Raw genomic sequence first — 27,055 nt, forward strand, 5'->3', positions numbered from 1 at the left:
CATATACGTAATTGATATACAATTGACTTTATTGCTTCTTTAATTGTGAATGTTTTATTTCATTTGTCTAATTTCATGCAGCCTAAGCGTCTTCTAATTGTTTGTATCAAACGCTCCACTAATCCTATGGCTCTATGATCGTTTACAGGGGCAGGTAGTATGTTAATATTATGTTGTTTGCAAAAGTTTTCAACTTTATAACCTATTAAACATCGTGCTTGATCGAGTCTAATATTTCGGGGAACACCGTGGATTTGAATGTAATCGTCTAAAAATTTTAGTACATTTGGTCCATTTGCTTTATCAAATACTTCTACAGAAGGATATTTGGAAAAACAATTAATACATGCAAGAAAATATGTATCTTGATCTTTTTCATTCGTGATAGGACCTCCAAAGTCAATCTGTATTTCTTCATTGGGCTCTGTACATGGCAATAAAGGTTTCCAATTAGACGCCGGAATAACAGGTTTAAGGTTCTTACCAATATCAGTGCAAGGCTTGCACGTGGCAGCTTTATTTCGGATTTCGCGGTGCATGTACAGCCAGAACGCGTATTGGCCAAGCGTTATCATCCTCCAACTTCCTGGATGCGTTAAGTGGAGGCTTTCCAAGACCGCGTCTTGAATTGAGTGTGGAATCGCAACGCGTTCCTCCACACAAACACATCCCGAGCGGACGTGCAAGTCTCGCCAGTACGAGAATAGGTACGGGTTGACTTCCTTGCATCTCTGGGGGTCATCTTGAAGTATGCAATCCCGTACCTCCTTCAGAACTGCGTCCTTGCTGGTCAGTACTGCCAGAAAGCCTTTTGTGAACAACTGTGTCAAGTTGTTCTCAAACACCTCTTCTTTGGACAATTCTACACTAGGGGAAGGGAGTCCGTCATTTGATGATCGAGTCGTTCCTGAATTTGGAGTGGATTGAAATGTCACTCGGCTGTGAGTAGGGGGAGTTTGCGGGTTTCGGCTGTGTGAAGGAGAAGTACTCATTTTGTGGTTTTCAATTACGTGGATGAGTTTGGTTGGATTTAGTATTTAATTGTGACTGGATTTGAGTTGGATTTGTACTGGTATTAGAATGAGTTTGCAATTGTGCTGCGTGTGCAGAGTATTTAAGAAGCAACTGATTTGTGTTTCTATTAATGGCAGAAAGCAAATTGGAATAGTTTGTTGAGCGAGAATGTGAGGCACGTGTGGAATGTGTGTTAATGACGCTGTTAAAGTGTTGTGATTGGTAGGTTTGTGGTGTGGTATTTACATAATTTGCTGCAATTGCGTCACGAATGCGGGTAATTGTTGCTACCGCAAATTCCTCGTCATATTTGTTTGTAACTTTTGCTTTTTGATTTGGTTGGCGAGAAATATAATCTACCAGCCCCATTTTTGCACCAGGGATATGTTCAATGTTAAAGTCAAAAGGTAAATGACGATCAATCCATCGCGTTAATCTATTATTATAAGATTTATTTGATCTATGTTCTTTCATGATTGAGAGTAATGCTCGATGATCTGTGATGATTGTAAATGATTTGCCAAATAAATAATATTTGAAATATTCGACGGACCACACAACACCTAGTAATTCAAGTTCAATAATGCTATAACGTTCCTCATTGGAGTTAAGGAATCGAGATGCAAATGCAACTGTATGCCAACCTGTAGGTGAACGTTGTTGTAATGCTGCTCCTAACCCTGCTCTAGAGGCATCGCATTTGATCCGCGTTTCCAATTGAGGATTGTAGTGTGTGTTTTCTGTGGCGTTTGCTACTCTATTTTTCATTGCTTGGAAATGTGTGTCATGTTCCGTGTTCCAAATGAATTTTGTGTTCTTTTTTAATAATGGACGAAGAGGATGACATAATTGGGATAAGTTAGGAATGAATTTACCAAGGTAGTGTACAGAACCTAAAAATGATCGGAGTTGTTTTAAATTTTTAGGTGCTGTTAGTGATGCGATTGCCGCTGTTTTTGACTCAAGTGGAGCTATTCCAGATTGACTGAATTTATGTCCCAACCATTCTATTTCGGTTTTTGCAAAATGACATTTAGGTAAGTTGATTCGTAGATTATCCTCATCTAATTTTTGTAAGCACTGATAGACAAGTTTTAAGTGGTCTTCTTTGGACCCACGGCTAACCACTATAATGTCATCTAGAAAGCAGTAAGTATTTTTTAGTCCGACTAAAGTATAGTCCGTTACTTTTTGGAAAGCTGCTGGCATATCAGTTAAAACGTAGAAACCTGTAATGAACCGATATGTTCCCGTTCTCTCACCGCTAATAATATTAAAGTTACAATGTCTGGCCGTTTCCGGGTCTAATTTAAGTGGGCTGTATGCGTACTTCAAACCCAGTGTGGAATAATATGCTGTTTCTTGTGAAGCGGATGTGTTTAAGTTTTGCTGAATTGTGTCAATCAAGTTATCAATATTTGGCATTTGATATTTGTTTTTGTGAATAGACTTATTTAAAATTTTTGAATCTAGAGCTAATTTAACTGTTTTATCTCTTTTAACTGTAATGACTATAGGTGAGATGAAATTTTTGTCAGAACAACTGTTTAATTTTATGATGTGTTTTTCATCAAGTAATTTTTTAAGTTCTATATTAACTAATGGTTGTAAATTAATAGGTACTCGTCTTCCTTTTTGATGAGTAGGTGTAAATTCACTATGAAATGTAGACTTTACTGAATGTTTTAAAGATTTACCGGGTGATGAGTTCAGGAAAGTCAAAAGAAATCTGCCTCTTAATTGGGCATTGATTTTGATCAATGTTTGCCACTTGTTTTGATTGGATTACTGAGAAACCTAGTTTTGGGAAAAGGTCTCGTCCAATGATCGGTCGGTGACCATCTTCAACGACAGTTACATCAACATCTGTTGCTATCCAGTCGTTACACTTTATTGATGTCTTGATTATACCTATTATTTTGATTATGTCATTGGAGAAAGTTTTTAAATCGTGTATTTCAGGAGACTGTATCCAATAGCTATCTCTACATTCCGATACCACTTTGTCTGCCAGACTTTTGTTAACGATCGTACAAACACTTTCTGAATCCACCAATGCTTTCGTGCTTGTATTTTCAACTCGAATGTCCAAATTTACGGGTTCTACCTCACGGGTGTCAGTTTTGTATGAAATTGCCGCTACACAATTATCATCGTAATCGTCGTAGTCTGAATCGTAATTGGCATCGTATTTGCTCTTTTGTTGTAGGAGTTTGCTAATATTATTTACTTGTTCGGTTACTGATGTCGTGGTGCCGACTGTAGCCGCTTCCGAAATTGAGTCATCTACGTAATTTACTCGAGATCTAGGTTTGCTAGCTTGTTTTGGTTTTCGACAAACCTTAGCGAAATGGTTAGAGATTCTACAATTTTTACATATTTTCCCACGGGCGGGACAATTTTGTCTATGAGAGGGAGTCCAACCATACCCACAATTTGGACAGATTGTCGGTTTTACGAATTGATTTGTAGATGGTCGCTTTCTATTCCACGATCCTTGGACATTGTTTATCGAATGGACTTCATTAGTTGAATTGGTTGTTGGGGTTCCAGAGATTTTTAGTTGTGTTTGTATGCCCATTTCGATACTGATCGCAACTTCGAGAGCTTTTTTAGGTTCTCGTGTTTCTTTTAGCAATTCTCTTTGGATTTCTCCATCTTGCATGTTAGCGATAAACACATCCCGTATTATCGATTCCTCATGGCTTCCTAAATCACAATTTAGGGAGAGTTCTCGAAGGCACCCGTAGAACTTTTCCACTGGTTCGCCTTTCATTTGTTTTCGAGATAAGAATGTATATCTGTCAAATGTAATATTCCTTTGTTTGGTGAACACTTCATCAAGGCATTCCCAAAGAACTTTCATGGTCACTCTGTCAATTTGAATACTTGGTTCCTGTGAACCAAAAATTCGTCTCCCTTCAACTCCCAGGCTGAGATACGTTAGGGATACTGCTTTACTGTCGCAGTATTTCCAAGGCTTTTCCCCACATAGTATGCCAACAAGCTCTGCTTTCTGGCATCGGTTAAGCCATAAGTTTTTTAGCTGCTCATTCCTAGTACGTCTGTCTCTTTCGCTTTGAGCAGTGCTGTTTTGAACGTCCTCCTCGTAGATGGGTTCTGGAGGTAGGGTAACTTTGTCTGGGGGGTCGTCAAGAAGAGTATCGATTGATATTCCTTCTTTAGCCATGATGGCTAACTTTAGCATGACCTGCCATCTGTCCCATTGCAATGAAGGTTCCAACGTCGGTTTTTCCCAAAAGGGCTCGATTCCCAAGAGTGCACGTTCTTTTGTAGCTGACTGCGCCATGTGATAACCCTGACTATAGGGTACAATCGTGCTGTGAATCCACGTAGATTTAGATGTATGCATTCGAGGTGCGAATCCAAGTTTCCAACGTCAAATGGATTGTTACTTTTAGAATTGACTACAATCGCGGTGCGAATGTAGACAGATTAAATGAGGATGGATTTCTCCTTCAAATCCGCTAAGATTTTATCTAGTGGAAAAGAGATTAGATTGCGAACGACTGAATTCAAGAAGAAGATTCAAAAGAATGAATAGTTGAGTAAAAGTGGGAGGTGTGAACAGTATGAAATAATGACTTTTTAGTCGGCGGTAATTCATAATTATGTGAACATTGACTATTAGTTTTACAAGGACAAGTATAAAATAATTAAGTACATTTTAATAAATGAGAACTAAATTATGGTACAACCGTACCACAACAGTTTTGAAGCAAAACAAAAACAAAGTCTTTTCACTGAAAATGTAATGTATGTTATGCACTTCATTTGCCCGTAAATTTAGTTTCTCTGCAATTCAGCTCTGAAAAAACCAATCTCGTCTCTGATTAACACAAAAAATCAAAAAAAAATTTAAAAAAACAGCTCCATTAAAATCCGAATAAACTTTCAATTGTAAAATTCACAATGAGACCAAAATTAATTCTGTTATTGCTGCTTGTTGACTAAAAGATATTCAAACTGCTTTTATGTTAGCTGACATGACAAAAAAGTCAATAAATCAACAAAAAATTTGAAATTTCAGTTATATTAGTTGAAAACCATTAAGTTTCAATTGAATACATTAGATAGTTTGCCATCAGCTGTACTCAACAAAAGACAATACTTATTCGTTGTGCCTTTTTTGAACATAAATGGACCTCTTAGATTGAACTTGCGTGTAGTTTGATTTGAAAAAAAAACAAAAAAAAATATTTAATAAAGGCAGAGAAAAAATACAATCCGATTCCTTTTTGATTGCAGAAATCAACGATGAGACCAAAAATGGCCTTGCGAGCACTGCATAGCTGTTAGAACGCTTTTTTTGCAAAATTGCTTGAATGATATCTTGGCGATAAAAATTTTGTATCAAAAATCAATGATGCAGTTTGAGAAATATTAATTTTAAAGTAGCGAAAGACCGCCAAATTGTTAACTCTAGAACATTTTCTTAAGAGCCAGAGGCAAAGATAACACTTATCTGATTAACCCAAGATTGTATCCGAAGTTTTTATATCTGTACTACCAGTGAATTTGTAGAAAATGAGCTAAAGAATTAAATTTTGTGCGAGTTTTCACAAAAAAAATACAAATAAGGCCGTTTTTTCAAAAAATTAGCAAATTTAGAAAAAATTGTTGGCTCAAACAATTCAGCAACGCTCTTTTATTATTTATTGAGTAACCAATGAAACTAATCTGAGCAAACTTTTTCACGCTTTCAGCAGAATTGGTCAAAATTTCAGCAAAAACTACGAAAATTAGCGTAACAACGGACATTATCGTAACGTGCACAAAGATTTAAATATCCGTGACTCCTCGGAAAAAAAGAAATTGGAAACAATCTGTTAAATTTTGTATTTTACGCTGGACACTAAACCTCTCACAACTCTGTAATATGAAAAAATTGGTGGGCAAAAATTGACTGAATAAAAGAAAACCAGTTGAGCATATAGTTCCTCCCCCCCCCCAAAAAATGGATCGGAACAAAAATGAAAGCTACATCGAATTGACCTGGTGACTTCTTGTAATTGAGCATCAAATTGTAATCAATTATTTTTCTGTATTTCATTTCGACATAATCAACGATAAACTAACGTAAAGGGCTGATTTCAAGAAAGTACCAGAGCTTGTACACGTATGCTTTCATATATTTACTTTAAGTAGTAATCAAGTAACAACAATAAGCGTTAAGAAATTTTGAGCACTTAAGTACTCTTCAGCAATATTTTAAAAGTCAGCAATATACAAACCTATCAATAGATATAATCAGACATGGACAAATTTACAATCCAAAATACTTGGATTATATTGCTGCGCTGTCCTTTTTTAAGATCTGTACACATTTTTTCAAGGAACAAAAGAACGAGTAGATTTGAAGCGTGATAATTCTTACACTTTAATTTTCATACTAATTGTAACATTTATTCAAACTTTTAAAATTTCCAAAAATTGTTTTTTTTCTGTCTCAATAATGACGTGTTTTATCGGTTGCTTATGACGAAAAATTGAATCTTATCAATTCATAGAAGTCAAATTCAAGAGTTTGACTTTTTCTTTTGAAAAACAGTTGTCTTTTTATACCTGCGTGTTTTATTTTTTTTCTTGTATTCTTATTGCATAATCATAAAGTTAACAGTTCTTAATGGAATTTCAGCATTTTTCAGCGTTGTTTTCGTCAATCCATTGTCTCCTATTTTTAGCTAAAACATTTTTATTGACAAAAAACCGTTTGTTTTCATAATGTTTAGGTGAATTTGTTACTCTTACCTAGATTTGTAGTACATTTGCCCTTTTTCCAGTCATTACGACTGCTAAAAAGAGCTATTCTTTCAATAAATCCATTAAACTTGAAAATTTTTCTGATTGCTAGTAATTTCATGAGCTTTGGCAAAATTTTTGTTTGGTCAGTTATCGATTACCACATGGTAGTTGTAAGTTGTCTATTCCAAGGATGCGTAGAATGAAAAATTTGACAATTGGTGTTGGTAATTCCTAAAAACATTAGATTCTGGAAACATAATTTTTCTAATTGTTTTCAGTTTTTTTGTTAATTTTTATAAATGAAAGCTTTTAAAGCTTTTATAAATTAGTAAATTTTGTTCACTGTCGTAGTTTCAAGTTGTTGTAAAATAATTAATTTAAGTCATCAGTTGATTGAAAATTTTGGGTTTGAATTTAGGACTTGCTCTGCTATAATTTTAATTGATTGTGTCATGAACCAGATCTCATTCGTTCAGAAGTACTTTTACTTGATAATCTTTTAATGTAAATTTAAACTCGGTTACATGACCAAAAAAATTTTGAGATTTTGAGGCCTAATATAGTACAAATTTGTCTGAAAGTCGCTTGAAAAGATAGTCCTAGTTGATTCCGATCTAACTATCCAACCCGAATTATGAGCTCAACTTGGTTTTTGTTCCGTTTTCTCCGGCCCATCCTGGCTGATCCAATTATTCATTGCAAATAGTTGCGACTGGAATTGTTAGCAAGCCCGTCAATTGTAGAATACCTAAATTTTTGTGAACATTCGGGTAAGTATTTTTTTTACTTCTTCCGTAATTTGTGCTCGGAATTTTGATTTTTTTAAAAAAAAAATAAAAAAGTTCAGCATGGTTCTACATTTAAAGATGGGGGAGATCTTCAGAAATCCTTGGTGAAATTTTTTTTGTTAAAAATTTGAAATTTCGGCCTTTTTCAATAAAAAATGGCAGCGCATATGCGTGTGTAGACCATATTGTGCAAATTTATCATGAGAACAAAGCTTCTGGCACAATCATTATACAATCAAATGAGGTCTACTTTTCCACATCCTGAAGAATGGGATCAACAATCCAAACCTTGTTATCCTTTTGCAAAATTGATTAGATATCTACTCAAAATGCATCATTTAATTTGATTTATTAAGTGTTTTTCACTAAATTATGTATTGCGCTAACATTTGGAACATTTACGTGTTTTAAATAGATTCAAAGGAATAACAAGGCCAGTTCTGGTCCATTCGTAGATTTTAAGAATCAGAAATGATTAGAAGTGTAATGAAAAGCTGTCTTCTCTTTAAAAATCTGTTTGCACCTGTCTGTTTTTATGCCACTTCAAAAAATATACCAGCTTTCAGATAGTGTTTTGTATGATGAGAGATTAATTTAGTACGAAGGGAAGCCAATAAGCAAAAATTATGCTTTCATACCCAGTGTCAATAATCAAAAGTCCAATCGGCTATCCAAGTAAGTTTAATTGAAACTATCTAGTGCTCTCCATTGATAACTAATGGCTTTTAAGACTTTGAATATACTTCAATGCAAAAAATATCACTCAAACTTTGAGCATAAACACTTTTACTTCTGTTAGCTTGTGGCTCAATCCCATTCATCATAGATCACATCCTCTTTTCAGTGACACAAATAACATGAAACTTATTGCTTTTATGCTTTTACGGTTTGTTTTCATGACTTCGATACTACGAGTTTTCATAAAATTGTTGCACAAAATTGTGATTCATTTTCGTTCTCATGTCAGATTGTTACCTCAATGACATGTCTCACAGGCCTTGAAAAGAAGCGCAACTCACCATGTATAAAGTATTCGCAGCTGGCAGACATAAGGGGTTCGACGATTTTTCGCGCAAATACTTATTATTATTTCGACTTGCCTGCAGCCTTTTTGCAGTCGTATGATACGTTCTGGATAATGACAGGTCTCAATGTTTTCTTAGGCCGACGGAAGTAAACTTTTTCAATGTTGTCACTCGACAGCCAATGGACTTGATGGCTTTCAGTTTATTTGATTTCAATGTTACTGGAGTGATTTTAAATTTTAGACATTTTTTCTTTTTTTCAACTTATAACTTAATCTCAATACTCATTTTACTTGTGAGCAAACATCGAGTTCTGTAGGTTTCACTTTAATTGATGTTTTATGGTTTTGACAAAATGGTTGTATTTTTGGCTATAGTTAATCTATGAGGTTTTCCTATTGTCTTTACAGCTAACACACTTAAAACAGGCCCGATAGATGTTCAGATAAGGCTAAAGCGGTTATTTTGTTAGAGATTTATAATTATAATGACCCTATCAATGTGTGTGGACGTAAAATAAATTTGATTTTGCGGGTTTGGACTGCAGTTGTTGTTATTTTGTAGTTTTAACAAGATGACAGGTCCTGTTGTTTCTCAAACCAGTTGCATGTACATCTATCGCGAGTGTTTTCGTTTTGAAAGCTAGTGATTGATATGCCTTTCAAAATTATCCGTTATCTGGTTCCAAAAAAATCAATGCAATATTGAATTTTGCCTCTTTTTGCCGTCTTACCAAGTCTGATTAGTGAAAAGTCCCATCTGATTTGTAGTGAAGTACACGTTATATTAAGCTTCATTTGATAGTTTTTGGCTTTATTAATAAGTGTAATTAAAAGAAAAATGAATATCAATTTTTCCCGTAAATATCATTTTCTTTTTGTCGTTTTCGTTGCTTGTTTTGTCTCCCCGTCTCATTAATGGCCGGCCAGATGGGAGCTCAATTGAATCATTATTACTTTCATTAGGTAGTTTGAGTTCATAACATTCTTTTTTTTACTCATACACCGATTGTTTTTCAACAGTATACGAAATTTTGAATGTTTCCAATCTTTTCCTCATTTGGTAAAAAATTAAGTCGAAATACTGACGAGCGGGGTCAGAACATTATGAGCAAACGTATAATACCAACTCCATCTGTTACATTCTTTTATCAGATCTCATATAATAGTTTTTAAGTCTTGCATGATAGGTTTCTTCCTGTCAAAAGTAGCTGGAAATGAAAACTTCTTCAGCAAGCATAAGATGACTCCCATCTTACCACATCTAGTGAGACGAAAATTATTCTAATATTATATGATAAAAAGTGGTTTTATAAGATCTTACCAGATTTCTGTCAGCATTTACAAAAGTGCCTTAAATCTTATTGGGTTTTACCCGATACAAATTTGTCACATTAGCTCTTCAACAATAAACCTTGGCATTCACAGACAACAAATTATTTGTCAGCATCAAAACAACTGACTTATACTTTAAACAAAGTTTAACGATAAAAATTAAACTTCAAAGCTTTACACGAAAAGATTGCCACATTTTTTAGTTTAAGACAAAAGCTCCATGTTGAATCAGTTGCAACAATTTAATTTATGGAAGTGGTTGCTGTATCTCTTAAGCTAAAGCTCAAATAAAAATTTGATGACCTCCATGTTCACAGCAAATTCATACTTACAGACAAACAAAAAAGGCACCAAGATAGACAGATTGAAGTAGATTCACGTCTAAGTTTTTTAGACATTGTTTTTGTTGGGGTTATATTTCCTATCTAAAATTAAGTTGAGGACTGTCGATGGGGATTTTTTTTTCCAAAACCGAATCAGTGATAAAGACTCCTTATTAGAGTCCTCCTACTAGAGTAATACCAAAAAGGCACTATGATTTGGGTGATAAAAGGAGTACAATTCTCACCACTCCTATTACAATATAGAGTGCAATGGCATAGAGAACACATATAACGTTTTTGTCCAACATATAACGTGGATTACACCGTGTTCAAAAATGAAAAAACATAGCGAGAAAGTCCTGACGTACAAATCAAAAAACTTTCATTGAATAAACAAAAGCCTAGACCTAGTACGACTATGAGTGAACTGGGAAAATCATTTACAAAAAAAAAATCAGATAAAAAAATTTTTTAAAAAATTCAAAAAAATCAAAGGTAAAATGCAGCATGTGAACAAAAAAACCAATAGCAATAAATTGAAATTCAATAAAAAACTAGGTCTACAATCAACGAGAAAAAACCAGTTACAAAAAAAATCCATTTGAAAAAATCGAAAAAACAGAAAAAATCAAAGTGAAATTGCCGCATGTGAAAAAAAATTGCTAGCGAGTAAGCGAATTTTTGTTCAAACACCGTTTTCTCACTCTACTTTAAAATTAGAGTTAAAAAATTTCACGCCGCAAAACCACTCAGCGCAGCACTACGCGTGAAATGAGGTGAAGGAGGGTTTTGGAGGGGGCTAGAAAAAGCTTAGAGCAACCTTAGATTACCTTATTATTGGTGTTGAATGCACACAGGGAGTGAGATAAATGATTTACAATCAAAATATTAACTTAACAGACTAACATCGGATGAATTGCTTTCAAACGACTGGCAAGCGGCTCGCTTCGACTATCACTAGGTACGGTTTAGGACAGTTTTACTATTTTGAGCTCAAATGCCAGGGGATGAAGTGGAGGAGGGAGAAGGTCAAGTTGGGGGGGGGGGGGTCAAATTCTAAGAACCTCCCATAAATTCAAGTCTCTAGACTTATTATAACATCACTATAGTTTACCACTATAGTGATGTTATAATTGCTGACTTCAAAAAGGCCTACTTTGTTACTCTGCTTGTTTATTTTTGTGCTCAACCTGGTACAGGGAATTCTCAACAATTTTTTGAACCTTCTTGGAAGTGTTTGCGTGGGTCTTCGCTCTGGGAAGTGTTTACGAGAACAGTAGAAATCTTCTTTGCACTAGAAAAACATAGCTAGAACATAGCACTAGAAAAACATTTTTCATTAAATGCTGAGATGTTATATTTTGATTATGAATCTGTATGACTTATTGCTGCTTCGATTAGCTGCTCTTAAATAACCTCAATTAGAGCAATATACACTCACCTGACCTTTTCTCATTGAACTAAAGGTAAGAAAAGTCACATTCAGAGTGAGGAAGTTGATTTTGAAAGCGAGGTTAGTCACGTTTGACCATAAATTTAATCACGCAAATGAAAAAAACTCGTTCCAATAAGAGTGAAAAATGACGTTACGCATGCTATTCAGTTGAAATTGCATGAACGAATGAACAAAAAGCAGATCAGAAGTGGTTGGAACGTCAATGGTCGAAACAAAAATCTTGACAACGAAATAAAAAAACATATCAGGACAAGTCCTGACGTACAATTCAAATAATTGTTATTGATTTAACAAAATCCAGACATAGAAAGGACGCCAAGAGAAATGGAGAAAACATTTCTGAAAAAATCAGATCAAAAATATTAAAATAAACAGAAAATCAATGTCAAAATGCCGCATGTGAACAAAAAAGCACTAGCGAGAATTGGAAATTTGGTTCAAACAAAACTATGAATGGATTGAGAAAATCATTTAAAGAAAAATCCTATCCAAAAAATGAAAAAAAGAGTAAAGATCAAGCAATGAAATTGCCGCATGCGAGCAAAAAAAACCACCAGTGAGAAAGAGAACTTTTGTTCAAACAGCCTTTTCTCACTCTACTTCAGAGTGGAAAAAAAGTTCACGCTGCAAAACCACTCGCTTTTTGCTCCACTTTCTGTTTCGGCGAGAAAAAACTCACTACTCTAATTTGAGTTCAAAAATCGAGAAAATGTGTAAACAATCTTAAAAGACAGCTCCCCAATACAATTCAAATTCTTTGAATTGTAAAAAACCAAGAGAAGGCCAAAAATAGCCTCAGTTATCGCTTCGCGGCTATTAAAAAGGAAATAATGAAATTAGGCAAAAGCTTGAAGAAATTTAACCACAAATAGACTCAAATAGGACACATTTGAAAAAACTATAAATTCTTGATCTTGCATGAATTTGATCCCAAAATAATTTGAGGTAATTTTTGTTCACACTTGCAGCAAACTCATTGACTTCTCATTGGCATCAAGGGTAAAAACAATGCATAATCAAAAGACAAAGCCCTGAAAAATTCAAATAAAATGTTGACTAAAAAGATGTAGACCTAGCAATGAATAGGATCGGATCGTCAGACCAATAACGGGTATCACTTCGCAGCTGAAAAATAACTCCAATTCCGCTTCTCTCTTCAAAATTGTTGAACAATTCAATATATCGGAGATTTTCCCGTGGCTGATTGACTTCACATCCGGTAAGAACCACTTGCGCGGTTGAAAAAGAGATGATCACGAAAACACCTCTTGGAGTTGAAAAAATTGCGCCCGATCAAAATTTCTCTTGGAGTCATAAATTACCATAACTGCTTTAAAATGTTTTCAAAAGCAATTTGAAAGAAAATCTATCATTTTAAGACTAAACTGAAATATCACTGTTTCATTTCGTCTCACAAATTTATTAGCTGCTCTTAAATAACCTCAATTAGAGCAATATACACTCACCTGACCTTTTCTCATTGAACTAAAGATAAGAAAAGTCACATTCAGAGTGAGGAAGTTGATTTTGAAAGCGAGGTTAGTCACGTTTGACCATAAACTTAATCACGCAAATGAAAAAAAAACTCGTTCCAATAAGAGTGAAAAATGACGTTACGCATGCTATTAAGTTGAAATTGCATGAACGAATGAACAAAAAGCAGATCAGAAGTGGCTGGAACGTCAATGGTCGAAACAAAAATCTTGACAACGAAATAAGAAAACATATCAGGACAAGTCCTGACGTACAATTCAAATAATTGTTATTGATTTAACAAAATCCAGACATAGAAAGGACGCCAAGAGAAATGGAGAAACCATTTCTGAAAAAATCAGATCAAAAATATTAAATTAAACAGAAAATCAATGTCAAAATGCCGCATGTGAACAAAAAAACACTAGCGAGAAATGGAAATTTGGTTCAAACAAAACTATGAATGGATTGAGAAAATCATTTAAAGAAAAATCCTATCCAAAAAATGAAAAAAGTAAAGATCAAGCAATGAAATTGCCGCATGCGAGCAAAAAAAAACCACCAGTGAGAAAGAGAACTTTTGTTCAAACAGCCTTTTCTCACTCTACTTCAGAGTGGAAAAAAAGTTCACGCTGCAAAACCACTCGCTTTTTGCTCCACTTTCTGTTTCGGCGAGAAAAAAATCACTACTCTAATTTGAGTTCAAAAATCGAGAAAATGTGTAAACAATCTTAAAAGACAGCTCCCCAATACAATTCAAATTCTTTGAATTGTAAAAAACCAAGAGAAGGCCAAAAATAGCCTCAGTTATCGCTTCGCGGCTATAAAAAAGGAAATAATGAAATTAGGCAAAAGCTTGAAGAAATTTAACCACAAATAGACTCAAATAGGACACATTTGAAAAAACTATAAATTCTTTATCTTGCATGAATTTGATCCCAAAATAATTTGAAGTAATTTTAGTTCACACTTGCAGCAAACTCATTGACTTCTCATTGGCATCAAGGGTAAAAACAATGCATAATCAAAAGACAAAGCAATGAAAAATTCAAATAAAATGTTGACTAAAAAGATGTAGACCTAGCAATGAATAGGATCGGATCGTCAGACCAATAACAGGTATCACTTCGCAGCTGAAAAACAACTCCAATTCCGCTCCTCTCTTCAAAATTGTTGAACAATTCAATATATCGGAGATTTTCCCGTGGTTGATTGACTTCACATCCGGTAAGAACCACTTGCGCGGTTGAAAAAGAGATGATCACGAAAACACCTCTTGCAGTTGAAAAAATTGCGCCCGATCAAAATTTCTCTTGGAGTCATAAATTACCATAACTGCTTTAAAATGTTTTCAAAAGCAATTTGAAAGAAAATCTATCATTTTAAGATCAAACTGAAATATCACTGTTTCATTTCGTCTCACAAATTTATTTCCTGAACGGTCAATAGGATGACTTGCGCTGAGGCTCCCGGTTGAAAGAGGTTAAAACATTCTGTACAACCTCACGTTTCCGAGCGTTGCTGTCATTTTCCATAGAACCGTGGAGAAAGGGGTTAAGGTGTTCGATTTGAAAATGTAAGAAAAGTTTTCAGAGAATAACATTAAACTAAACTATACACTGATATTGTTAGACATGGCATAATACATTTGCAGAAAGATTGCACTATTCCATATATTTTGTAGCACGTTGGGAAACAAACATTTAGAACCACTAATTAAAATATGAGTGAAAACTTCGAACTTTCCAGAAATCAAATTAACTCCATGATTCAATAATTAATTTTTTTTTCAAAGTTTTTTTGCTTTTGCTTTGAGCTTTTTTAAAATCTTTTGGCCATTAATACCACTGAATTCTGGAAGAGGCTCCACAATTTTGAACAAGTTGAAATACAAAACACACACCAAATAATTCTTTTGAACACGGACTAAGTGAAACTTTCTTAAATAAGATTTGATATCGTAAACATTGGTCAACGAAGCTAAAATAGATATTGCACAAAAATACGTCACGGGTAGTCGACATTAAGCAGGCATACTAATTCTCCAATCAAGTTCAATCTGAGCTGATCACAAATATCAACCAAGCAGGGATTATAGAAAAGAAACATCAGAGTGCTATGTGAGCCCATTTCAGTGCCACTTGCAATTTCATCGATATTTGGACCGGTGTTTAAAGTACTGGGTAGTTTTTAACAAAAAATGCATCTATCATGACTCGAAACTGAAACACTGCATACAAAATTGCTGCTGAAATTATTTACAACGATAACTAGCACACAACAAAATTATAGTCAGATATTTAAATTGATATTGCACTAAATTCGATTGTTAAAAATGTTTCATCTCGAAATGGCAGCAAAATAGTAAAAATTAAGCAGTCGATACAAACCACGAAATGCTACTTCTCATCAATACAATGCCATAACACAACACCGACTATCATTTAGTATCATTTAACGGATTCTACATTAAATAAATTATGTTGGTGAAATTCGCAAAATTAATTAACACTGAAAACATTACACAAAATATTGGTGGAGCAAAACAAGGTTATTTTTAGCAAATTTTGTTTCGGCGTGCAACCGGTTGTTGGAATTGTTTACCATTTTTACTAACTACATAAGATATATTTTTCCTCCTTTGATAGACTTCCTTTCTCCTTTTTCATCTCTCAGCAAAAACTAATAGCTACCAACTTGCAAAAGATTAGGCACCGCTGTACCATTATATTGCACGTACGATAAACATTGTCGCACATGGTTCGAGGTCATTAGTTCATTTTAGATCTCTAGCATTTAAGTTCTTTTTATATGATTTTAAAATCGACCATTTTAACATTCATCGTCATTATCATCATCGCCACTCACCATTTAACTGCATTGAAACTGTCTCCAAGTATGCAATTAAAATCAATTCCAATGCAAATCAGTCCAATCAATTCTAGTCAAAGGTTGTATCGATTTCTTTTTGTTTGTTGGTTGTTCGTTTGTTCAAGCCAGGAGGTCGTCATCATTGTCAAAGCCTGTCAAACTGAGAGCACCAGCAGATGAGATGGAGCTCAAGGACATTGACAGAAGAGTGTTTACCTGGAATTACAAGTAAGTCAGGACAACAATATCTCCTAGTGGTGCCATTTCTCCTCTTGATCTAAGTCAATTCACATTTTTAGCGGCCACGAAACGATGTGGAGCTAACCCTTATTGGCGGCATGATGGAGTATTGTTCAAATAATTCTCGGAATTTGCTCATTTCCAAAAACAGGCGGATCAAACTTTTGTGGTTACGCCATACGGCTGTGGATAACAAAAAACAATAACAGCTGTCGAATTTTTTTAAAAAGACAGAACAGAATTTTTCCGCCTTCCATATCCGCCAAATCATTTGTGAGTCAATTTCTTTTACAAACATCTCAAAACTCAACAGCTGGGCGACCAATTTCATTGGGATGAATTTAATTGGGACAATATTTTGAAGACAGGTTTCTCGGAACTAAGAAGTAGGGATTATCGAACAGACTCACTGTAAGGGTAAATTACCTGCAAATTTAAGGTAAATTGTGCAGGTAAAATTACCTAAAATTTGGACTGTTCAGGTAAATTGCAGGTAAAATGTGCAGGGGGACTACATGCACATTTCAGGTAAAATTACCTGCATTTGCAGGTACGTGCAGGTGCCGTGCAGGTAGTGTACAGGAACGCCAAAACACATGCACAGTTCAGGTAAATTTACCTGAATTTTTAGGTAAATTTACCTGCACGTTTTTTAGAGTGCATTTTTCAAATATTTTTCTATCTATTCCTCATTTGGCAGACAATTAAATAAAAATGTGAATGAGCGGGGTCGGAACATTGAGTAAAGCACATTACCAAGCTCTCTTGTTTGTTTGATATCAATTCTAATTACTGATTCGGACGCTAATTTTAATTTAACGTTGATCGGTTTCTACGTACCCTTGGTGTCGTGAGCTGCGCGTGATTGCCCTGAGTGGGACTCGCGCTCGGGATCACAGTGTTGAGGAGGACATGCACAAATTTTGTGAACATGTCAACATTGTCCATGTTGGAACTGGCCCCAGACTTGTTGAAACTCTGAGCAAAGCGCCAGAAGCCACCAAAGCCAATAGCCTTAAACAAGCTCATTTACAAGAAGATAACTTGCAATGAAATGAAAAAATGCCATTCAATTTCAAATTATCATTCATACTAAACTTGAAACTGACTGAAGTCACTTTTTCACTTTAATGGCACTTTTTCGATTGGTTCCATTATTACTGCTGCAATAACATACATGTGGTAATTATAAGCCCAATAACTGAATTTAATTTTTATCAATATGATCAAGTTTAAATTTTGTAGTTAAAAAAATGGAAGCTGAAGTAAAACTATGCCAATATATAATTGTTGAACAATTCTTTCTGAGAGCAAATTACCCTCAAAGGTAGAGGAAACTTCATAGCCGAACTTCTTTGAAGAATAGTCTCACCTGTAGATTAGTATGTTGACTGTGATGATGGTGGGGAGTCCCTCCTCCTCCCCCAATACCTCCCAGACCTCCCCCTCCTGCACCTGCCCCAGATCCAGAGGTGCTTTCCTCCTGTTGGGCAAATATGTTGTACACTATGCTCTGCGCTGCATTGATGAGATCTATGTCGACACTTTGGGTCAACGTCGATGACATTTTCTGGTCAATCAAAGTGTATCTGAACAGGTGAAAACATCACAGAACATCAAACAAAAAGAGCACTTCAAAAATAGCTGGAAGATTTTCAGAAAATAGATGCAAAAGCTTTTAGAATCTCAAAAAGACGCGTAAGCTATGTGTCGCATAAGCTATGTGTCGCTTCTTTTAACTGCCCTCAAATACTCAAATAACCTTCATTTGGAGTGACAAATACTGATTTGATATTATCTTCTCAGGCAAAATCAATTTAAGACAGGGAGTCAGTTGTGTGAGGCCATGTGACCCAAAACTTGATCACACGAATGATCAGAAAAACTGACTACACTTTAAAAATGATGTCACGTACACAATTTTGCATGAATTAAAATTGAATAATAAATAAACAAAAAGCAGATTTAAAAGTGAGTGAGACGTCGTCATACGGTCAACTTCTATGAGTGAGACGTCATATGGTCAACTTCTAAGAACCGCCTTTCAAACCATAAGTATGTCTCCAAAACAGGTTGTGAATCGCATACTTGGAGACTTGTGAGCTGAAAGGCTCTAAGAGAATTTAATTACCTCATGGCGCCACTTGTTTATTCTGTTTTTGAGGTCGAGAAGTCAAATGGGTCAGACGAAAAATTGGTCAAGCGAAAAATCGCATTAAAAAGACCAACAGGACTAATGAAGTTGCTACAAACTTCGTTTTAGAGCAATTAACCATTACGACGCCATTCAAAAAGCATAAAAAATCGGGCATATATAAACCTTAGGAAGAAATGTTGACATAGATGAATCATTTTGAAATCTTTAAGCCACAAAACTTGGTAGTATTAGACACATATCTGGCAACAATGAAAAATAGTCAAAATTTTAAGATGGACGAAAATTGATAGGCTCAAAACTCTGCAATTGAAGTTGCTACCGGTAAGGATGATGTAAGTGTCAAAAATTGAACAAAAAAAAATTAAAAATGAAAATTAAAAAGATCTCAAGAAAAAAAATTTTGTTTTGGCGTCACAGCAAATGTTAAGAAAATCAATGAAATTTCTCTTTTGTTAGCAATATTTTACCTTATTAGCCTAAACTATTGAAAAATTTAAATTGGCCAGGAAAAAGACAAAACAAATAGATAAACATACCCGGCATATTGCCGGAAAATAGCCGCCGTTGATTCCCATAACTCTATTGGGATTGAAAGAAAAGAAAATATCAACAAAAAAGGATTTTCGTATAAAAACAATTTTAAGTGCGATTTATTTTGATGTCATTTACTAATTGAACATACTCCTGTCTCGCAGAGAGAGGCTACAGGGTCTAGTATCAATACCAATAAGCATTATAGATAGTAACTAAAACCTATGAGGACAAAGTTCAAGTACCGGGCATCAAAAAATGCGCTTTATGAGTTTATCCCGTTTCTATTTCTGACTTTGATCTTTATATACTGACTCTCTTCATTTTGAATTGATTTGCTGAGCAGCTGCTGTTTAAAAGGACTTTGAGCAGAATGACAGAAGAGTGAAACTACCCTGAGAAGTCAAAAAGATTTCACGCAAAGTGTCGAAAAAGCGGCAAAATGGGTGAAGCGAAAAAAAGTTTGACGAATTAAAAACAGGAGGGCGGCTATTAAACACTGAAACAATTATTTATTACCAAAAAATAATCCCAAGAATTTTCGAACAGTTTGAATTGTAACAGACATTGTAACAATTTCTTAGCACTCCATAAAAATAAATGAAATTAACGGCAAGTAAAAAAAGATAAAATAAAGGAAAACTGTTTGAAAAAGGTCAATATTCAACAAAAGCTAGGCCCAGGAAACATCACAAAAAATGAAGATCAATCAATTAATTCTGAAATTTTTTTTAAAAAGGAGGTCTCCACAAACTTTCGGAGCTGCACTATGATGAATAAAATGAACTGCAACGAAAAAACATACCCGGCAGATTGCCGGAAAATAGCCGCCGTTGATTCCAATAAGCATGATTGGGATTGAAATAACAGAAGATATTGAAAAAAAAAGATTTTTGTACAAAAACATTTTTTTAAGTCCGATTTATTTTGATGGCATTTCGTGGTTGAACATACTTCTGTTTTAGAGAGAGGCTACAGGGGCTACCATCAATAACAATAAGCATTAGAGATGGTAAATAAGACTTATAGGAACGACGTTCAAATAGCGGGCATCTAAAATTGGGCTTTATGGGTTTATCCCGTTTCTATTTCTGACTTCAATTTTTTATACTGACTCTATTCATTTTGAATTGCTTTGCTGAGCAACTGATGTTCAAAATCACTTTTAGCAGAAAGAGAGAAGAGAGAAACTAGCCTAGAGAAGTCAAAAAGATTTCACGCAAAATGTTGAAAAGGCGGCAAAATGAGGTAAAGCGAAACATTTTTTTATTCGACGAAGTAAAAAAAAAAATAGGAGCGCTATAATAGCCGGCTGAGAAAATGAGGGCGGCTATTTAAAAAAAATAAAATTAGGGCAAGAGATTACTATCCTTGAATCAACATAAAAATGTCATAAATGTAAAAAAAAATGTAGAGCAGAAAAATAAATAAGCTGTACCATCAACAAAGCAGAGATATGTAGGAGACAAAAAGCTGACAAATGGTAAAATGTGGGTAGAATGTTGCAAGTTTGAATCAAATGGCAAACAATAAGGAGAAAAACAAGTACATTTCATAAGCATCCTCCAAGCAGTACAACTACTTTATTGAAATTCAGCTACTTAACGCCAAAAAAGTGAGTTAGCAAAAAAAACGAAACTAAAATCCCTGACAGAGCACAAAAAGCCTTATTTTAGTAAATCAAACCAAAGTACAAACATAGCCGGCAACTTGCCGGAAAATAGCCACCGTTGACGCAATAAACGCACATTGGGATTGAAACAGAAAAAGAAAAAAGAAGAGATTGAAATTGACAAAATTTTTCTAAGTTTCAAAAATTGTTCTAATTCAGTAAGCACTTTCAGTTAGATTCTAAACCTAAAGTTACTTCAGCTTCTAAACTGAAGGTCATTAAGCTACGAATATTGGCTAGCAATAGCTCTAATGAACTTTGATAACCTAATCCACAATGACTTAAAGACCGGGCTTTATCGGTTTATTTTCTTTTCCGTTTCTTTTGATTTTGCTCGTATTCACTACTAGCTAGCCAGAAAATAGCTGCAATAGCTTCGTAGATCTTCAGTCGCACACAAATGCAAAAAATAAATGCAAAATAAATAATAATAATAATAACAATAATAATAATAATAATAATAATAATAATAATAATAATAATAATAATAATAATAATAATAATAAAATAATAAAAATAATAAAAATAATAATAAAAATAAAAACACAAATGCAAAAAACAAATGCAAAATGCACACAGTCGCAGAAACTGTTTTAAAGAATAGCAGAGAAGTTAAATTCGGTAGACCTAATCTATTTGACCTAATCTATTTGAAGAAAAGTGATTTTGAGAACAAGAAAAATCATTTTTTAGAGAGAGATCATTTACGTATGACAAAAAAATTAACCACGCGAATGAGTAAAAAAATGAACAATCACGCGAATGAATAACAAAAAAATAACTGAATGAACGATTTGATGTGATTCAGACGTCATATGGTCGCAACAACAATCTCAACGACGCTAAAATCCAGAGATGAGGACAAAAATAACAGGCTATAGCTCTGCAGCTATTAAAAACAACAAAAATAGCTTACGTGTAATGCATTTGCATTCAATTCATGCATTATCAAATTGCCATATACACTGATTCAAAAAATCTGCTCAAAGATCCAATAATAAAAAAGTTATCACAAAAAATAAGAAATATGAGCTTTTGCAATTGAAATTCTCTATTACGCTCTCATTTTCGAGTTGAATAATGATGCAGCATCGATTCAAAAATAATTCTACAAAAAAATCAAACTACCACCCAAAAAACTGAGCCAAACGGACGAAAAACGGCCTAAAACTGTTACATGTATGCAACATTATGTCAAAAAAACATTTGAAAAGTCGCAAAGTTGTTCAGTCAGCAAAGCTCATGAACAAAAAACTTCTTTCTCAGAAAAATTTAGTCCACGGCAAAACCACTCACTTTTCAGGCGAATATCCTGCCTAAACAAAATGTTTCCGTTAAAAACGAGAAGAAAACCAATACTCCTCTTTGTGTCGTAAAAAACCAGAAGACCGCAAATAATAGCTCCACTCAGCTATGGTTATCGCAGCTAATTAAAAACATAAACCGACTAACGTCGGAAAAATTGCTCTAGAATGACAGACGGGTTAACTTAGTTCAGAGGCTGTAGCCTAGATAAAGGGTGCAAAATCATCAGCCGAATGTAGGGTTTGAACTCCGACTTCCTGTTTCTGATTCTTTTCTCTCGACAGAGGCATTAACCACTCGGCTATCCGGGCATTGTCATCGTAGCTCTAATAGTTGGTTTTGTTTGCACAACAAACTTTATTTCGGAGTGAGAGCAATTGAAATCACTAAAAAATCAAGTGCGTGAAAAAGACATTTGAGAAGACAAATGTTATTCTAGAAGTAAAGTGCAAAAACGGTCAAGCAAAAAATCTGCACTAAAAAGACACACACATTTACATTAATTGCTTCTCATTCGAGAGCAATTTAAAAATTCAATTTCAATTTATTCGTCTTCTCTTAATCAAAATTTCCCGAATTTGATAGTGAGCTAGCTTACGTAGGGGCATAATCTGACAAGACTCAATGCAAAAAGGCTGAACTTCAAAATTTGTTGTTTTGAAAAGTTGTTCAAAATTTTTTAAGACCTGTTTTCAAAACAATTATTAATAAATATTAATTGATCCATTAGTGAGAAAAAATAGAGATAACAGCCAACTCCGTATAAACCTAATAACAGGTCACGATCATAGATATTAAATAAAAACTACGTTCTCTTAACACCGTCAAGATATCAGCCAATAAATTCAGAATTTTTAAATTCTAAATATGATCTGAACTTACACGAGCGGGAATATGCGAGGGAACACGAGGGAGGCCTCTGCTAGGTACTCAAAGAGAACTTTGTACTCATTCTCGTCAGCTGTGTTGCGTAACATAGTCGCCTGAAAACAATGCACTAACTAACACGGTCACCTATCGTGTGTTCTGGCCATTAAATGAGTACAAATTGTGTTATCTCACTCGAAAGTTCAGAACTGTATCCCGTGAACAAAACTGTTTTCATTACTACCCTTGAACAAAGTAACTAGTGTTTTTGCACTGATAATGGTTTGTATAGGCTAACAACAGGTGGGACAAATAATCCATTAAAATTTATATATACCAAAAACGTGAATATATCAGTATTAGAGTGTAATTATTTTCGTATATGTATCCCCCAGCGCCACCACTGCCTCCTAGCCATTTAGAACAGAATATATCATGCATTGCATAAATAGCAAGACATACCAAAATAGTGAGAAGAAGCAGTTTGTCATTGTACTCAGGTAAAGCAGTCTCTGAAAACAAGTAGTCACAAGTCGCGGCTGAAACAGTGGTCGAATCGTCATTGGTGGCCGACTGCGCGTCATCGTCTTCTGCTGCATCATTGTTTGCATCACCTGTTACGCTATTAGTACTATCTTCTCCTCGAGACGAGGTCTCATTAGGTGGCGAGTTAATGTCTTGGAAATTGTCTGAGTTGTCACCGGTGTTGTCAGCCCTAAAGACAAAAAGATTCGTTAACTGTTCAGCTTCACTAACTTTTCATTAGAAGTACTAAAAACATAACCGACTAACATCGGGCGATGTTAGTCACTAGCTAGCCACGGTTTAGTGAGGCTACCTTTAGCTTGATTCGACTCTGCGACTTTTAGTTTTCTAGCCTTGTTAGTAAATGAATCAAATAAAAAACTGATATTTTGCAATTTTTTTTTAAAAAAAAGCTTCCAGATTTCGCAGTGAAAATGTTCAAAACTACTCTTTGTTCCTGTAGTTAAGTCAAATAACCCATCTGCAAGACTTGAAAAGCTTCGTTGGATTGAGATGATCATTAAACTCAGAAAAGGACAAAAAAATTCAAAAATTTTGAAAACCATCGCAAATTTTAACAAAATTTTGAAAAAAGTCAAGATAATAAAATCTTCAAAACCAATTCATTGTCTCATGAGATTATCCAGTATCCCTATTTCAAGTTTAAATAGTTTCGCTGACTCATAAAGATCATAAATTTGGAACATGATAATATTTTTCCCAACATTTGAAAAAAAAATTAAAATTTATCAAAAAATTGCTAAAGCTGGAGTCATTGAAAAATTGATAAGCATTCCATTAACTCTAAAATTATGCCACAGCTTATCATCAAACCTTGGAGGAGGTCTCTAGGACCCTGGTGCCCAAAAAAATGATAAAAAGAATTCAAAAAGATCCAAAAACTTGAAAAAATTGCAAATATTTTTTAAAAATTGCTGATAATAAAATCTTGAAAAAAGTTCCATCACATCTAGAAGCTATGCAGTAACCTATAATCAAAGCCTAGAGGACGTGATTTGATCACGTCCTAAAAAATGACCCAAACCTAAAAAAATGACAAAATATAAAAACCTAAAAAATGAGCAAAAATTTCAAAAAACTTAAAAAAATTGCAAGTTGCATTAAAAAACTGCTCAAAAAAATTCGAGATAATAAAAGTTGATAACTAAATCATGTTAAAAAATTTTCCAGTAATTTATTATCAAACCCTAACTGAGATTTTCTGCTAGGCTGAAAACCTGAATGATGACAATAAATATTATAAAAAAATTGAAAAAAATCGCAATCTTTGTAAAAAAAAAGCTGAAATTCGTGGTGTTGAAATCTTGAGAAACTTTCCGTTACATTCGGAAAGTGCACGGTAGCCTATTGTCAAAACCTAGAGGACGTTCCTGGCCTCCTGAGGCGGGTGAAACCTTAAAACCGACAAAAATTTTCAAAAAACGTTAAAATGAAAATTTTATCGAAAAATTGATAAAAATTGATATAATAAAAAGTTTACAACTGCTACATGAACAATAAAAATGTTTCAGTGAATTATTATTAAAACCTTTAAGGAGGCTATCAGGCCCCTGGGTGTGTAAAAACTTGAATAATGAAAACTAAAAGTAAAAAAAAATGAAAAAATCTGAACGTTTTGTCAACAAAATGCTAAAATTCGTGATGTCAAAATGTTAAAACCATTCCACTACCACTAGAAATTATACAGTAATCTATTATAAAAACCTAGAGGAGGTTCCTTGACACCTAGGGCTGAAGGAACTCAAAAAAGGACAAAAATTTTCAATTAGCTTGAAAAACATTATAAAATTAATAAAATAGCCGGCAGATTGCCGGAATAGCTGTGAAAGAATAGACCTGCGTGCCATATAATATAAAAACAGATACAGGTCTAAATGAAAAACAAATCGACGCCGCTAAAAAAACTAGGCAAAAACATTCAGCAATAAAATAATAAAGCTTGTTAAAATCATTCCGCAGAAGCCTGTTATTAGGGACCTTTACTGCAAATATGAGTTCCTTTGACCTTAAACAAATTCGCATTAAACTTTAAATTTTAAAGTGCAAAAGTCATTTTACTGAGTGAGGTAAGTCACGTATGATCAAAATCTAATCATGCAAAAAACTTAAAAACTTTTGCTAAAGCGACTGAGAAATGACGTCACGCGCGCAAATGCCGTTAGTGAGAGGAAGAAGTCTTTCAGAAAATTTGACTTTTTCAACTTTGCTGTGTGAACAAATGCAACCAGTGGGTGGGGGGTGCACCAGTGGGCCGATGGAGAAGGAGGGGGTGGGCAACAGTGGGGTGGGGGCAACATCGCGGTGGGGGTGGGGGCAATAGTTGCGGGGGGTCAACAGTGGGGGAGTCTTCAACCTCTCTTCCGCCCTTCACACCATAAGTATAAGTCTCCAAAACAGTTTGAGCTGAAACAGAGCTGAGAGGCTCTAAGAGCACTTAAAAAATCGGTCAAGCGAAAAATTGAATTATAAAAGACCGACAGGACTAATATAATTGCTACAAACTTCGTTTGAGAGCAATTAATAATACTTCCGGGCACTCGCTGTACAGAATAACTGGAATATGAACAGTTGATCTCGTTGAGCCTCCCCTCCAAGTCTTCTTAACTTCCGTATTCCATGCGTTTCATACTACTTATATAAAATCGAAATTAAATTCCTCGAAGGCTGAGCGATGGATTGAAAATTTACAAATAATGAAAAACATATTGCTGTTCTTCGAAACGATTGATTGATTGATTGATTTAAATTCAGATGGTAGATGATACAGAGCATTTTATACAGAATATTAAGTTTAATCAAATTACCACCTTGGACACCATACGAGTCAAATGACTCTACAATAGGTGCCCAGAGAAAAAACGTGCAATACCTAAAAAAAAACAAATCGAAAACATCTTTATTATCCAAATAATATGCCCTAAGTTTAGTTCGAATCGAAAAAATCTGTTCTTTAGATACTTGTTTGGGTAATAGACTTTCTTTAGCAAGGTAGTTGAACATTTTTATTATTGAAAATCTCAAGGATTTCTTCTGAGTCTGTGTTTTAAATTTTGGTAAAGGGATGAGTGACTTAATGGATGCCCGCGTGTTCGGCCTGTTACTGTCAACATCAAGAAAATTCAAAGGAGAAACGTTTGCAATCTGATCCAGGATCTCTTTTACAAGAGCGTCAAAATATAAGTCAAAAACTGACAGCACGTTGTAACGCTTGAAAAGATAGCATACATGGTCTCCTCTCTTTTTGAAAAAGATAGTCTTTAAAATGCGTTTTTGTAGACAGAAAATCGAACTGAGTTTTTTTTTTGCGGAACCGTAAGCTAAAATGCCGTACGATATCATTGGTTTGGCATAACTATTATACATTTGTAATAAAAAAGTTTTCGTAAAAACGTTTCTTGCTCGGAACAGCACTCCGTTGAATTTTGCTAATTTTTTGCCAACATATTCAATGTGTGGATCAAAATTGAGATGCTTATCTATGAACACTCCTAGATATTTGAATGAATTTACTTCTTCAAGCACTTCGCCTGATAGCAGATTTTTTGATTTTTGTACATTCCGGCCAAAACCAACAATTTTACATTTCTTACTTTTAATGACAAATTTGTTTCTTGAGGACCAATTTTCAATCTTTTTCAAGTCATTATTGAGCTTTTCCTCAATTTCCAAATTATTGCCTGATGTTA

General features: G+C 34.5%; 1 protein-coding gene across 1 annotated transcript in view; it reads right to left on the bottom strand.

The window, feature by feature from the left end:
* Positions 1–15,022: 15,022 nt before the first annotated feature.
* Positions 15,023–27,055, bottom strand: part of LOC142347998 (uncharacterized) — a 39,446-nt gene continuing 27,413 nt past the window's right edge. Inside the window, exons 12-16 of the mRNA XM_075399162.1 lie at positions 23,286–23,538; positions 22,839–22,939; positions 17,663–17,879; positions 17,131–17,304; positions 15,023–16,266 (exon numbers count right to left, since the gene is read on the bottom strand). Of these exons, the coding sequence (XP_075255277.1) occupies positions 16,171–16,266; positions 17,131–17,304; positions 17,663–17,879; positions 22,839–22,939; positions 23,286–23,538 (841 nt within the window). The 3' untranslated portion in view covers positions 15,023–16,170. The remainder of the gene's footprint in view (positions 16,267–17,130; positions 17,305–17,662; positions 17,880–22,838; positions 22,940–23,285; positions 23,539–27,055) is intronic.

Source organism: Convolutriloba macropyga, chromosome 10, assembly GCF_964194025.1.
Source record: "Convolutriloba macropyga chromosome 10, txConMacr16.3, whole genome shotgun sequence".
NCBI classification, from domain to species: domain Eukaryota; kingdom Metazoa; phylum Xenacoelomorpha; order Acoela; family Convolutidae; genus Convolutriloba; species Convolutriloba macropyga.